Source organism: Sus scrofa, chromosome 5, assembly GCF_000003025.6.
Source record: "Sus scrofa isolate TJ Tabasco breed Duroc chromosome 5, Sscrofa11.1, whole genome shotgun sequence".
NCBI lineage: Eukaryota > Metazoa > Chordata > Mammalia > Artiodactyla > Suidae > Sus > Sus scrofa.
The window spans coordinates 34,518,558-34,534,612 of record NC_010447.5 but is presented as its reverse complement, the minus strand read 5'-3'; the positions used below and the strand labels follow the sequence as shown (position 1 = coordinate 34,534,612).

The window sequence follows — 16,055 nt, the reverse complement described above, 5'->3', positions numbered from 1 at the left end:
AACATTAGAAAGTAGAAGAATCAATGGGTTGAAGGTCCCAGTGGAATCTAATGATTATAGGAGCCAGTAGTTGAGGGAGAGAAATGGAAACAAGAAGTGACATGGTAGCACAGATTTAATTACCTCACAGAGAAAGGGAGGTTACCAATAATGCCAAAGTCAAAAGGATGACCAAAGAAATGAGCAGCTGAGGTATGATGCAGGGAAAGAGTTCTGCAGAAGAGAAATTCAAGGAGCTAGGATTTTAGGATTTGGGAAGGATGTATACTGAAACTGCCAAATGATAAGAGGAATATTAATATAAAGAGAGAATGATCTAGAAGCTAATATAGAAGGAATGATTCAAGAGTCAGTAGATACCAGCAACAATGAGTGACAGCAGAGAATGTAATTTGATGACACAAAATTTAAAAATGCAGGGAGGTATTATATACAAAGGTGGAAGAAAAGAAAAAAACTTACTCAGGAGAGTTCAGATTGAGGCCTAATGTTGTTAAGTCACTTCCTAATGCAAGATGTACCATTCCTGGGTCTGTCTCTGCTGCCCTGATAAATGTTAACAGGCCAATCATTCCAAATTGGTCCGTCACCATACCTTGAGGAATGTTAGTAACCCGACCTGAATGAGAAAAACATAGTCATTTTTAATCTTTGAGGAAAAAGTAAAAAATATGAATTCTATAGTATCTTTGATATTATTTTATAGAGTCCCACCATCAGGTAACACCTGGATCCCTTTTTTCTGCTGGTTGTTATTTTGTGTTGTTGAACTTTTATCTCCAGGGAATTTGGGTCCATCTGTACTTGAACTTGTCTTGCCAGATGTATTCAAATTCTACCACGAAAAAAATTAAATGTGACATTAAAATTTGTTAGGTATAAACATTTCAAGTTCATATATTAGTAGCTTTCTATTCATTTTATATTACACTTAATTGGTAGTAAATTATTACCTGTTTTTCAAGTACATGAAATTTTTGTTCTACATGAAATTTGTGTTTCCACAAATGTCCCATGATATACAAATAAATCCTGTATTACATACATCTGAGTATTTAAAGAAATACATGAAAAATATTGATCTCAGCTTTTCAGTCACAGATTTAAAAAAAACAAAACAAAACAAAACAAAAAACCCTACCTATCTCAGAACTTTATGTTTTGGGGTACATTTGAGGTTACATTCCTCAATACTTCATTCAGAAGATAAACTAAATATAAAACACAGTACATTACCTAAAATATTACCATAAAACACCTCCAAGATAAGTTAGAATATGTGAACTTTTAAAATTCTTACTTATTTTAATTCTTACCCAATAATCTTCATCAATTATTTAAAAAAAAATATACAAACTCCCATCACACACACACATAAAAAACTATTTTCAGTGAAATGTGGAAGAAATAAACATATCCGTTAAATCAGAAAGAGGAAGCTGAGTTGGCTGAATCAACACAGGAATAAAATTGTGTATAAAGATTCTTCAAGGAGAAAACTTACTCAAGAAAAACACAGCTCCTTAGAAGGCTATAATATCAAACTTCATGGGATCCAGCTGACAGGGACTACAATAAAAGTCTAAATTAACTCTGAGAAGTTCAACAGAAATTGGCAAACCTATATGAAATAGGAAAAAAATAGACTATCTTCTAAGTTATACAGGTTTCCCACATTCTTCAGAAGTTAGATTACAGATATTCAAGATAAACAATTTTGTGATAGTACTTAATTTTGTCTATAAAACTTAATAGAAGAGAAATCTGAAGGGGAAAAACTACATAACTCACATAATTCTCAGTTACTTACAGATTTACTGTCATCATTACTTGATGTTGGATCTTTATAACTGGAACCAGGTAATGCTGGAAAGTCTTCGTTATGTATTGAGAAGTCCTGGGATTGCTCATTTGCTGGTTTTGTTACCATTCCAACTATGTAATGAAAATAATTCAGAGAATTGCAATTGATATTTATGATAAACTGCTACAAATTATAAAAATTTACTTTCCTCATGATAATATACCAAAAGGATTTTCTTATTATGCTTTGAAAGCACACTTCAAAAAATGAGTATTCTGGATAACAATGAATAAATTTTTATATATTGATTAATAACTAAATACATAAAATAATACAAGGGAAATAAGTAATAATCCTATAATTCTAATCTAATGTCATATATAGATGCTTAAAAACATAATTTGATATTGGTAATAATTATTAAAATTTTCAGTTTAAAAGTGCTTTTAATATCTGACTAGCTATTATAAATACCAGTTAACTGCCAAAAACAAATGAACAAAATAAATTTTAAAAGAACACATCAGTATTCTACTTGAAAGTGACTTACAGAGTGAGCAAATTGCAATCAATTACAAAACAACTCCATATTATTTCAGATTTTCTTGGACTCCATGTAATAGATGTAAAACATGCAAGAACTGGGAAGTAATCCTCCCACTATACTTGGCATTAGTCAGGCCCTTATTGGAGAACAATATCCAGTTTGGGGCTCCACAATTCAAGAACGATATGGAGAAACTAGAGATGGTCCAAGGAGAGCAACGGGAATGATTAAAGGGATGAAAAAATGGACCTATGAGGAAAGGTTAAAAACATTAGAGTCTGAACTGAGAATCAAGTAGCTAGGTACTCAACTTCCAGGGCAGATCATTTTGGTTTTTTTTAGGGGGGAGACTAATTAGGAAATTTTAGAATGTGAATAATAAATTTTTCCCTTCTTCACATATTATTTTTTATTCATATTCTGAAAGACAGAGAAATTCTTCTTGGTTGAAAATGGGGAAAACAGTTTTCTTAGAAAAGTGATGAAATGACCCCTCTTCTAAGTTCACTGTTTCTGCTACTGGTCTTTATCAGATTCTCTCAAAAGGAAACAACTATGTGCAAAGAATTAAAATAATATGGTTACACAGCTGTTACATAATCTTTATGTCTAGTTCTATGAGCCAAATCTCTTCTTTACTAAAGACAGTAAAAAGGGTGACCGAAAGACTACATAAACGACATGACCCATGAGCAGTTCTCAAGAGGAGGGAACTTTTCCTCCCATGGGGTATTTGTCAACACCTGGAGATACCTGTGGTTTTCACAGTGGGGGGTGGGGAGGTGGTATGGGTAGGGGTACAGGATGCTATTGGCACCGAATAGAGGCTTAGGGATGTGTAAACATTCTGTAATGCACAAGACAGCTTACAAGAACTATGTGACTCAAATGTCAAAAGTGCGGAGGCTGAGAGATGTAGAAAAAAATCATCCCAGAATTTATTAATTACTAGGAATGTGGGAATGCATTCTTTTAAAAAATATGTGACAAACTGAGAAAAGGCAGACTACAAATAATCATTAAGGTTTAGTATTAAGGCAGAAATGCCAGAAGAAGAAAAACATCTGAATACCAATAATTTCCTTTTGGGGTTTCCATACAAACTAAGTATGGAACACTATTTTGGTGTCCCGGGAGGAAAAAGCACTCTGCATTATCAACTCTGATAAAACTGCACTATTCTGACTACAAAACACATAAAAACATGTGAGTACACGTGTGTGTGTGTACTTCTGTACAACACAAAGTTTCCACTGGACATCATTAAAAAGTTTAATTACCATAAGGAGCTCTTCCAGCCAAGGGGTTTATTAATGGAGTTGGGTTACCACTTCCTTCCCTTCTGTTTCGGTCTGCTAATGCTGGAAAATCTGAAAGGTCCAATCCTGTCACATTTTCACTTCCATCTAAATAATAGGAAAGAACACTAGTTATTGGTTCTACAAACATTTTAAAAAGATTATTAAAGACCAAGTATAATATAAATGATAGTGCCTTCTTCTTAAACCATGTACAGCACTGTATTTGGTATACATAAATACACAATAAACATCTGGGGATCAACCTCATGTGGAAGAACTTTACGAACATCTCAGCCAAGCAATATGTACCTACTAGCATAATAAAAATCCCAAATCCTAGAGGCTTGAGATAGGGAATAAAGAGTAACATTTCCCTTGTGAAATGTTAGTTAGCCAGAGGGGAGGCTGTTGTGATAAAACTGCTCTTTTCATCGCCATCTAAAAGCAGAGGTTGTACCTGGAACACCTGGAGCTTCATTTATAACACAGATGTGATAATGACAGCGCGTCCTGCCAATGGCCTGAATCATATTGGAGGCACAGGCAAAGAAAGCAGAAACCCTAGGGATTTCTTTCGTCCTATGATCTATTGGTCCCATACACAAATGTGCATGTATATGAGGGGAGAGATGGGGAGAAAGAGAGGGAGAGAGAGGGAGGGAGGGAGAAAGTGTGTGTCTTGCAGGTGAGGGTGTAAGTAGGGCTGGAGAATGTATGGTATATGTAGGGTTCCCACATCTGGTTAGTGTCCGAACTGTATGGGACTATGATACAAACCCCAGCTTTTATTACCTATTACACAGTAGGCGCTCAATAAATATATATTGAATAAAATTTATTTTCGCTCAATTTTAAAAATTCAGCTTCTTTAAAAAAATAAAATTTAGCCCAACATTTCTACTTTGCCTATTTTAATCATTACCTTGACCTCTTTTCAATGTTTATTATTTATTACCCTTATAATCTTACATTCGTAATTTTCAAAGAATTTTTGACCTTAGAATTAGTCTGCACTATAGTTTTCTTAAATCTGTTTCATCTAGTGTATTATAACCATTTTCAATCTATTTTTCCCTCTTCCCAGTTAATTTGAATTTTTATCTAAGTTTTGTAATTAGAAGAATCTCAGAAAGAAACTATGGACTAAAGATTACTTTGTTGATTAAAAAAAACATGGTCTATTAATATTCCAAATCAGGTGATAATGTTAAATTATGAAGGATAAAAGATAAAATCATTCATACCATTGTTTTCAAAGAACTGCAATTTATGAATTTTGTATTTAAAAAAGATACTATATAAAAAAGCAACAATAGAAATAATTTATTGTAATGCTTAATTTAAAAAGTAATCTCGCTTGAATTACTTGATTACAAATTAACTATAAACTTTCTATATACTATCTTTTAATTCACATCTTCAGGTCCTCTAAGATGGAGTTTATTAACCTACAAATTTTTATTTTGAAGGTAAGACTTGGAAATAATTTCCCTAGTGTAAAACACACTTAGTTAAGAATGACTTTTAAAAATTATTCTCAAACTTAAGAAGGGTATAAACCATAATTCAGAATATAAGGTGGCACTGTCAGACACACTGTTACTTTGTTCATTTAGGAAATAAAACAACTTGCAATTAAACTATGATAAGCAGCCTAATTTCAAAGATACTAAAACATGAAAAAATGTGCATTTGAGAAACAATGGAATATGGTATTCATATCAGAACACAAAATTCTGAATGCTAAAATTTGAAATTTTGAAGTCTCATTTGGTCAATCTATGCTGCTAAACATACAATAACATTAAAAATCAAAAGCTGATATAGCCACAAGTGACATTTCATTACTAAATCTTCTCATGTTTCCACATGGCTCCACTTCACTGATCATAATTTCACCTTCTGCTTCCTTTACATGTAGTTTTCTCCTAACAATCATATTCATTTTTGCCCCTATGACAATAACAACATCCTTTATCTCCTTTCTAAGGGAGGGGTCTGGAGACAAGGGTGGAAAAAGATGAAACCTGAAGCAGAATAGCAGCAAAGCCTCCTACCCTCTTCTGATAAAAGAAATGAATCAACGGATTGGAGGAATATCATAAAAATTAGAATTGGTTTTCCATGTAATTAAATTTTTGAATTTTATACATAAAACTGGGTAAAAAATTTCAAGACTTAAATGACAAAATCAGTATTACTAAAGCTACTGAAAAAAACTGTAGTCTCCCACTGTGGCTCAGCGGATTAAGAACGCAACAAAGTGTCTGAGGATGCAGGTTCGATCCCTGGCTTCCCTCAGTGGTTAGAAGCCGGTGTTGCTAACATGCTGAGCGTAGATCACAGATGTGGCTCAAATCCTGCGTTGCTGGGGTTGTGGTATAGGCTAGGAACTGCAGCTCAAATTCGACCCCTAGCCTGGGAACTTCTATGTGCCACAGGTGCGGCCCTAAAAAGGAAAAAAAATTGTAAGTACTCTATATAATTTTAAAGGTTTCTTCAACCTGGGTCTCTACAGCTAGAATGTCATACCACTCAACCTAGTGTAGTCTGTAGTAATGAGGGCTGAGGACAGAAAAAGCTCTTGAAGCAAAAAAACGATTCTGAGGCACAAATATAGACTAAGTTAATGGTTAGGCTTTCTCCAGGTGTTAAGGAAATAAACCTGATGTTATAATACTATGCTATTACCATGCCAAGTGAAAAAATATATTTCTCTCTCAATGTTCACTGAATTAAATCCTATTTCCTGTCATATTCTCCCTAAATTAAATTCTATATCACTTTAACATAAAAAACCCTTAATATTTTAAGACTAGTTGTTAAATTGCTTTATATTTCAAGATCTACCATATTTGCACAGGGTACTAGCTCCAGAATACGCTTACCTGTTCCATTAAAAATGTTACTTGATAAGGAGTTATTCATTCCAAATGCCTGATTCCTGTTCATTCCAAATCCAGACATACTGGGTACACAGAAAATAATTTTAGATATACAGTGAGAACACTAACTTTCAGATGAAGAAAAACAAAAGTGTATACTTTTGATCTCTTCATATAAAACAACATGTTTAAAAACAATTACTAATTTTGTTTTTCTGAGCTGAATTTTTATTTGAAGCTTCCCTAAAGTCCCTCTATGAACAACTGGGAACCAAACCATCTTAAACAGATGAATTAAAAAAAAAAAAAAAAAACCAAAAACCAAAAAAACCCCCCAAAACACAGAATTTATATAAGCTTTGAGGAAAAGAGAGATTTAGGTACCATTTTGTATATTTGGAGAGCCAACTTACTAGACATACTGGAAAAAAAATAACCTCAAAAACAGGCAATATAGTTTAAAAATACTGTTTCTGAATATTTTTCCTTCCACTACTGGTAAAATGTGCTATTATTCCTTTTTTTTTTTGCTTTTTTTAGGGCCACACCTGTGGCATAGGAAGTTCCCAGGCTAGGGGTTGAATTGGAGTTACAGCTGCTGGCCTATTCCACAGCCACAGCAACACAGGATCCAAGCCACAACTGTGCCTATACCACAGCTCACGGCAATGCCGGATCCTTAACCCACTGAGCGAGGCCAGGGATCAAACCCGCATCCTCTTGGACCCTAGTCGGGTTTGTTAACTGCCAAGCCATGAAAGCATCTCCCAGCTATTATTACTTTTTACAAAAGATCTTCTTTCATACAGTCTGTCTTTGCCAACTAGAGCATAAACTCCTCATGGGCAGCAGGTTCATGTCATATTTATCTTTGAATCGTCTGCCCTTAGCACTTAGGAGGATACAATAGGCAGTCATTAAATATTTAGTTGACCTGAATTAAATAGAGCTTTCCTTTAACTGATTCGGTGTTCTGACACACATCATTCTTATCTTATAGCTACTTGAAAAGAAAAAAAAATCTCTTCATTGTTACTTGGTAAATAGTTACCAAAGCCTCCCTTTTTTACATCAGCCTGAACATGGGAAAACAAAATTTAAAAATAAAATTGAATTTAAAGCAAGGCTAGAAGTAATTAAGCATGTCAAAAAGGATTATTAGGGCAAATACGACAATGAAAGTATGCGTCTTTAACATCTATCTGATAAAAGACAGTGTATTAGTGTTATGAGTAAGGTTAAACTGTTTGAAGATGGCAGGGTTTTTTGTTTTTGCCTAGATCTGTAAAACTAACTATGGCCAAACAGTATTTTCATAAAATAATGCAGCTGGTGAAACAATACTCTAGAGAAGAGTAGAAAAGCTAATAGAAAGTTTTGTTTAATAGCATGTTAGAATTGCTGAAATAGGTACCCTCAAACATCGAATAAGTACTGAGATGGAAACATTCCATAATAAATAGAAATTACCAATAGTAATAAGCAGGGATTAAGAGACCCATATTTCATTGACAATTTATAAACAAAGTATTTTTTAAAAACAACTAGAATGTGAAAAAATACGGAACAGCAAAAATTTATACATTCAATGAACAATAATACAAGAATGCAGAAAGATGTGTTAAAGCCCAAGAAGTATTACATGATTAGGAAACTTTCAAGCAGATGAGAATTTTGACAACCCTTTACAAAAATAACTTTTTAAAAATTAAAAAAAAAACAGTAAAATTACAAAAGAAATACAAAAGTCTAAATAAAAGTAAGAATTGGAGGTTATGGGATAAAGACTAAATAGGATCTGAGTTAATATCTATTTTAACTCAGAATTTACAAGTACTAGATAAAAGAGAGAGAATTAAATGGATATGATGATAGCAACTAGATCCTTCCCCCCCAATGTTCCCAATTAAAAAAAAAGAGAGGTATCAAACTAAAATGCTATTTTTACAGTAAAGAAAGCTGGATCTTACAGACATGACTAACATGTAAATTATGTGAACAGCTTTAAAATCCTAACAAAATGGTTAACTCTTTTTCATAATGTTGCTATTATTTGCATGATAGTATATGCAATGAACAGTGCAAAAAGGAGTGAAAAAGCACAATACCTCATTTTTTTTTTTTTTTTAAATCCCAAGACATGACACTATTTTCAAATACTGTAGATGTAAACTTTAAAAAATCTTTGGTCAGTAAAGTCTCCAAAGAATTAAACAAATTTTGGTTGAAAAAGAACTTAACTTACGTATCAATGAAACAAAGCAAAAATAGTCTCCAGTCCTATTTGTAAGTATGGAGCTCTTAACACACAGATGACCATCCTCTTTTAACAGGGGAAGGACATCAACAAAAATTTACAGGTTGGCAACCTAAGACCAATCCTTTCCCATCAACATAACAAAAAGCAACTAATTTTCAAAAAATATTCTATATATAGTTTGGGGAGGTTACAGTTGTAATGTTTAACAGAAAGAGCAGCTTTGGTCGAAATATATGATGAAACACTCATGAAACAGAAGCCAAGACTCAGGAACAGAACGTTGAATATGAAAAGGCAAATTTGAAAACAGCCAGAAAGAACAATGATACACAGTATCAATAAACATCTTACCTGTTCACAGTAAAAGGCTGTCGAGAAGGCTGCTGCTTTGGCATACATATTATGCTTGGCGAGCTTCTGCTGGGGCTACCTAACCCTGAACTGCTCATGCTATTTGTCCTGCTAGGAATTCCAATGCCCTGACCAACCTGGGAGTGGTTCATCATATTCCTAGGATTCATAGGCAAAATACCCCTGAAAAAGAAGTCCATTATACTAAATAAGCTCTCTACAATCACTCATTACAATTCTCTGTAAATAATCAATTGCCTAATGGTAGGACCTCAAATATATTTCAAACTGCATGGCTAATTTTTATTCATTTAGTTCATTTGGTCATTTGAAAAGAAAAAAAGCTCTTTGAAAAGTCAAAGTAAACAAACCAATAAGAAGGGCAAGTTATAGAGCAGTAAAAGGTGATACTGAAGATGAGGGAACGACTGGTGCAAATATGATATAAAATACACATGTATTTCACACATATATTTATAATAATTTCATTCCAAATGTATGTCATTCTATCTTTTTCATACTAAAATGCATTTTTTTGTAATGTTTTATTTTATTCTCATTGGAACAATGCATGTGTGGTGAGGGAGCAATAATCAGAATTATCTGAGGAGTGATTTGAAATTGCAAATCATCTTTTGAGGAAGAGTTGGCTTTTGAAAAAAGCTCCCCAGGTGGTGATAAACCCTTGACACCCACCCCAGCTGATAACCAGTATGCTAACTACAAGATAAAAACATCTTACACTATACTTGTCAATTTTCAATGAAATAAAAAGAGACTAGGGTATCAACTTTTCCTCAGTAAAAGGCACTGAACCAGAAAATCAATTAGTAACCTTATCAAAAAACTAAAAAACTTGCTTACTCTACAAAAATACATTTTGAGAAATATTCTGGTCCATCAATAAATACCTGCTTGGAGATGGAGGCGTGTGAAGTGACATTGTTGGTACCCCTGTTGTTGGCGTGACGTGGCTCGGTAACTGAGTGCCTTGTGATAAGCTGCGATTTAACTGAGGGGTATTGTTGCTCATCCCCCTCATTGGAAGGCCTAGTGCACCTATTAAAAAAATTCAGAAGGAAATTCATTGCCAACAGGAATGAAACTGTTATCCATCTTCTGGAGTTGGCAATTTAAAACATATAAAAATGACCTAATGTAATATAATATGCAAATTTAAGTTGAAATATTCAATTCACTCTAAATGGACTCTGATTTTAACAAAAATGTTTGTCTGAAATTGAATATTATGAATTTTCATATTGCTTCCATTATTTCATTCATATTTCTTCTTTGCTTTCATATTTCTATTTTACAATAAACTATATCTGCCAATGACTAACAAATCAGATGACTTATATTTCAATAAAAACATTTTGTACAAGTATGCCTTTAGGAAATTTGCAATCTTGTATGTTTTTATGTCTTAAATCATAACTGAGGTACAAAGACATTTAACCCCATTTTGCCTTAATTTTTATATGAAGAAAAAGTCTCTTTACTACTATTTACACATACATACTTCTCAACATTACAATTTTTTTTTTTTACAAACCCAACATAAAATGTCATCAATGGTTAAAAACTCAACCTAATGCAGCTATAAGAGACAAAAATATATAACATTTTAAAATATTTCAAAGTATAATGACCTTCTATTTATCTAATATTTTGGGGGGCCAAATGTGGGGTAGAAGTGTTCCAATAGGTGTGTTTGTTTTTTAATGACTACTGATGAGTTTACTATTAAAAAAACATAACAATAAAAAAGAATCAACCAACTGGGATAAACTTATTATTTCCTGCCTTGTGTTAATGTGAAATAGAAATTATTACTTTCTTAATGATTCAGAATAATTATCACAGATAGTTAATGTTCTAGACGTGTTTGTCCCTCTTTCTTCTTCTTCTTTTTTTCTTTTTGTCCTTTTTTAGGGCTGCACTCACAGCATATGGAGGTTTCCCAGGTTAGGGGTCTAATCAGAGCTGCAGCTGCCAGCCTACGCCAGAGACACAGCAACGCCAGATCCGAGCCGTGTCTGCAACCTATACCACAGTTCATGGCAACACCGGACCCTTAACCCACTGAGTGAGGCCAGGGATTGAACCCGCCACCTCATGGTTCCTAAGCAGATTCGTTTCCGCTGTGCCACGACAGGAACCCCCGTTTTTGTCCCTCTTTCATCTTTCATCTCTCAAAGTAAGGATGTTCAGCTATCACTTATGTTGTTATAACATCTGTCTATGGATACCAATATGCCTCCTTGCCTCCATCTTCCTTATTTCCTTTTTGGTGCTTTCTGTTTCTAATCTACTGTGGAATGGCACATCAGTTAACCAAACTTATTCTGAACTGGAGGTTAAATAAAAGTGGTAAGATGGAATGAGAGTTAATGAATAAGCAGAGGATTTGAGCACTAGAGATTTTAAAGTGACTCCCTTCTCCTTTTTTGGGGGTCTAATTTGGGGTCCAGGGATTTCAAAGACCTGAATATTTTGAAACTATGACCTCCAAAAAGCTGGAATGCACTGAATGTTTTCCTTCAAATATCTTTGCAAATTTATCTTTTCATTTAACAGTGTACTACTTTGTAACCCAAGGATACCAGTGGATCACAAAGATTTCATGGGAATCTGCTAGTGTCAGTACACAGTTTGTAGCCTGCTTTTCAAATGAATGAAGCCAATAAATCTAACTCCATATAGCTACTTTTTTCTATACGTATTCTTTTTCACCCATGTGCCATGAAGATCTGAGCTTGGCCCTGTATTTCTTTAAGTCACATGAAGGGAACTGGTCTAGACTATATGTTGATTTAGTTGTTATGTCTATGTGTGGTTATTACAAGTTTTGTGACCATGAGTACACCACTAGCTGCAGCCAGTTCCTTTGAATTTGGGACAAAATAAGGAAGAACAAGGGATTAAGACTCAGCGTACATAAGATTTCTTCAGAAGACAGCAGTCTTTTCCATTTCTCAAGCACACTTATTTTCCTCTAGGCCCTTTAGATGCTCCCAATAATGAACGACCAACATCAAACTTTTCACATCACTTATCCAAGAAACATTTATTGAGTGCCTACCATGTGTTAAGCACTGTGCTAGCTGGTGGGGATACAGCAGTGAACAAGAGAAAAAGCTCCTACCCTCAGGGAGCTTACAGCCTTCTCCCTAAATATGCTTCCTAAAAGTCAGCTGTAGCTGCAGATTTCCCACTGGAATGTGTTTCTCACACTAGTGACCACCAAGAAACATTACACAATTTTAGAACCTGAAAGGACCTTAAAGATCACCTAATCCAATGTTCACATTTTACAGATGAAGAATATCAGCCTCAGATAAGGTAACTGACTTCTCCAAGGTGACACAAAGAATCAAGACTAGAATTTAGATTTCTTAACTCCCAGTGTTCTTAATGGCAGCCCTATGGAACCCAATAAAATACTAAATGAGCACCCTTGTGAGTAACTACTGAATTATAACACCTTTTATCCTATTTTTTCTCTTGCTTTTTCTTTTTCTGAATATGTTTACTTCTCTTCAAACTTTTTCTAAACCAACATCTCTTATTTCCTGCCTTCATTTTCCTTCTCTTCTCTATACCTGGCAAGTTTTCTTTTCCATTTCACTCTATCTACACCTTCATTATTATGAATAAATATATATGTTCTCAAAACCTAGTATCCTTTGGCTCTTTTCTAATAATCAATAAGCATTTCTAAAGACTCATGAGATTTATTTCAACCATTTACATACTTATTATTCCATGCTATATTATGAAAATTTTTAACTTCAGAAATATATTAGAGATTGGGGATTATCTGAACTTTAGCAAAAAAACTTGGACAAGGAAACAATGGATAGGTAATTAATCAACTGAGGACTGGCACATTTAATTTATAGTACAAAGATATAGGAAGACAGTATGAAATAAAGAACTCAAAGATGAAAATTTACTTTTATTTTTCCTTTAACACTTTTTTTGGGGGGGGGTCTTTTTGCCTTCTCTAGGCCCGCTCCCACGGCATATGGAGAGTCCCAGGCTAGGGGTCCAATCAGAGCCACAGCCACCAGCCTACGCCAGAGCCACAGCAGCACGGGATCTGAGCCGTGTCTGCAACCCACACCACAGTTCATAGCAACGCCGAATCCTCGACCCACTGAGCAAGGCCAGGGATCGAACCTGCAACCTCATGGTTCCTAGTCGGATTCGTTAACCACTGCTACGACGGGAACTCCCCTTTAACACTTTTGATTTCATAAAAACAGCTAATAAATTCAAAAGGTCTGAGTTAGATTTTGCTGAGCTAGGTGGGCATGAAAAAAAATCAAAGGAGAAGAGAGTAATGCATTATTTTCAAACTGGATCATCAATGCTTGAATACTTAATGAGTTATTTTAAATTCAATTAAAAAATTGAATTCCTTTAAAATATACAGAACTAATATCACTGACTAGGAGGAGAAAAAGATTTACTTTTAGGAAACAAAACACACTGTCATTAAATTTGAGTTGCTTGAGTCAAACTATTACAAATGGGTAGGGTCAAGGGAGGGAAAAAATTTATTCTTACTAGTATAATTAGAAACATCACAGAAAATCAACTCTAATATATCAAGAAGATGATATATATACACAAAGGGGATGGGGAGGGAGGGGAATAAAAAAAAAAACAGCTCATAAAATTGTTTTTGGCATGAAGTAACTAGAACAAGTAAAAAGGTGTAAATACCTATGCATGAGCTTGTGTACTGGAAAGGCAGTAGAATTAAAATTTATCAAGCACCTAGTAACTATATCAAGCACTAGGCTACTTCATCTCCTCATAAAATACTATACAGAAGGTATTTATCCCCCTTTTACAGACAAAGAAGGAACAACAAAAACATAAAAAGCAGTTAAAAAGGTTATAGTTCTAAAGCAAATTTTTCTTTCAACTTGAAAAACTAAAGGATAATAAAATATTCATTTATATTTTCTAATATTATTTAACTTTTTAAGAAGGAAGACATGAACACATTCTAAGATTCCTATTTCTTACTTGGCAGGGTGTTAAAGAATGAATTGAATTCTTCATTGATCATTTTTCAGAAATCCAAAAGAATACAACCTAAGAAATGTTTCCATGAATTACTTCCACTGCACAAACTGATCAACAGTACATCCCTTAAATTGTCATGGCATGATATGCCATCCTTTATTCAATCTTTTGCCAAAGATAAACAACAACACAAGTTATAAGAAGAAAAAAAAAAAAAAAAAAAAAAACCCCAGCAATCATATCCTTGAACGTTCATACTAAAATGAAGTCTCCTGAAATCTTTTGAGAGAAAATTTCTAGTTGATGCGAGAGGGCTTAAAGTGTCCCTCTTTCCATTCCCAAAGCAACTAGCTTCCCAGAACTCACTGCCTACACTTAATGGACAACCTTCTTTTTATACCTCTAACCTGTCCTCGTGTCTTCTTTTTTTCTCCTGAACTTATTAGCTAGTTAATCTTCCCTATGGCACAATTTCATTATGCAATTTCCTTCACTAACATCAAAGGATTTTAGAGATACAAAAATCTTGAGAGAGCACCAAACTAAGTTACAGATGAGCTAACATGGGCCATTAAGTGATTTGCCCAGGATCGCAAATAATGAAGAATAAAAACAAGGATCCAATTTCTTGACTATTTCAATCCCCCTTTTCTACTTCTTCAAATAGTTGCTAACTTTCACATCACCTGGGAAACTTTAATATCTGGGTCCCATGCCCAGAAACTGTGACTTAGTCTGGGTCTAGGCAATTTTATGAGCAGTGGGAATTTTTTTTTTTTGGGGGGGGAGGTCTTTTTAGGGCTGCACCCACGGCATATGGAAGTTCCCAGGCTAGGGGTTGAATCAAAGCTAAAGCTGCAGGCCTACATTACAGCCACAGTCATGCAGGATCTGAGCCATGTCTGTGACCTAAACCAAAGCTCACAGCAACGCCAGATCCTTAATCCACTGAGCAAGGCCAGGGATCGAACTTGCATCCTCATGGATACTAGTCAGATTAATTTCCACTGAGCCATAAAGGGAACTCTGGGAAGTGGGATTTTAAAAAAACTGGTCAAATGTTTGTAGCAGGGCAGACAGGGTTGCGAATCTCTATTGTACAGTTAAATCCAATCACAGTTTAATCTTTAAATGTTCTGTCAGGACCCAAAAGACTCTTCTTTTACTTTTCCCAGCTTTACTGAGATACAGCTCATATATAACTCTTCTAACCAATCTTACTATTTTATTTACCCCAAACTTAAAATCTTCTTTATTCTTTCCCTAGTCTCTTTCCCCAAATCTGCCCCCACATCTTTACTCATATCCTTCTCCCCATCTAGAATACTTTCCCTCTTCTTGTTCTTTCTACACACACACACACACACACACACACACACACACACACACACACACACACGACTACTGAAAAACAAAAACCAAGCTGCTTTGATCCAGGTGTTTACATGCAGAACATGTATAGAGTACTTGGGTGCACATATGAGGGACCACTAATTCAGATATAAAAGTAGAATCAATTTGGGGTCAGAAAATGTTTCTTGGAGAATACTGTACATGAACTGAATAATGAAAGAGACCTGGCTGGGCATTTGGTAGTGGTGATGAGGAGTCAGGAGGGTAAAAAAAGTCACAATAATTCAGTCTGAGAAAACAGCAAGATGTATGAAAATGAGGACAACTGATATGACTGGAGGAGTGGGCTTGCTTCTGGTACTAAGGATGTATGACAGAAACATGGATGAAGCTAACCTGGCTTTAACATCCTCTACTATGAGAAGCTGCAGCTATGTTAGCTGAGAGTCCCAGACAACATTTGGCTGGATCTTTACAGCAGCTGGCAGTTCTACATGTGGAATAGCTGTGT

General features: G+C 34.7%; 1 protein-coding gene across 1 annotated transcript in view; it reads right to left on the bottom strand.

Annotated features, from left to right (window-relative positions):
• The window catches only part of CNOT2 (CCR4-NOT transcription complex subunit 2), a gene marked incomplete at its 5' end in the record, with an annotated part of 78,058 nt that overhangs the window by 14,356 nt on the left and 47,647 nt on the right, over positions 1–16,055 (bottom strand). The window contains 7 exon segments of the mRNA NM_001243417.1: positions 463–619; positions 715–835; positions 1,811–1,935; positions 3,632–3,757; positions 6,541–6,620; positions 9,149–9,331; positions 10,060–10,207. Coding sequence (NP_001230346.1) covers positions 463–619; positions 715–835; positions 1,811–1,935; positions 3,632–3,757; positions 6,541–6,620; positions 9,149–9,331; positions 10,060–10,207 — 940 coding nt within the window.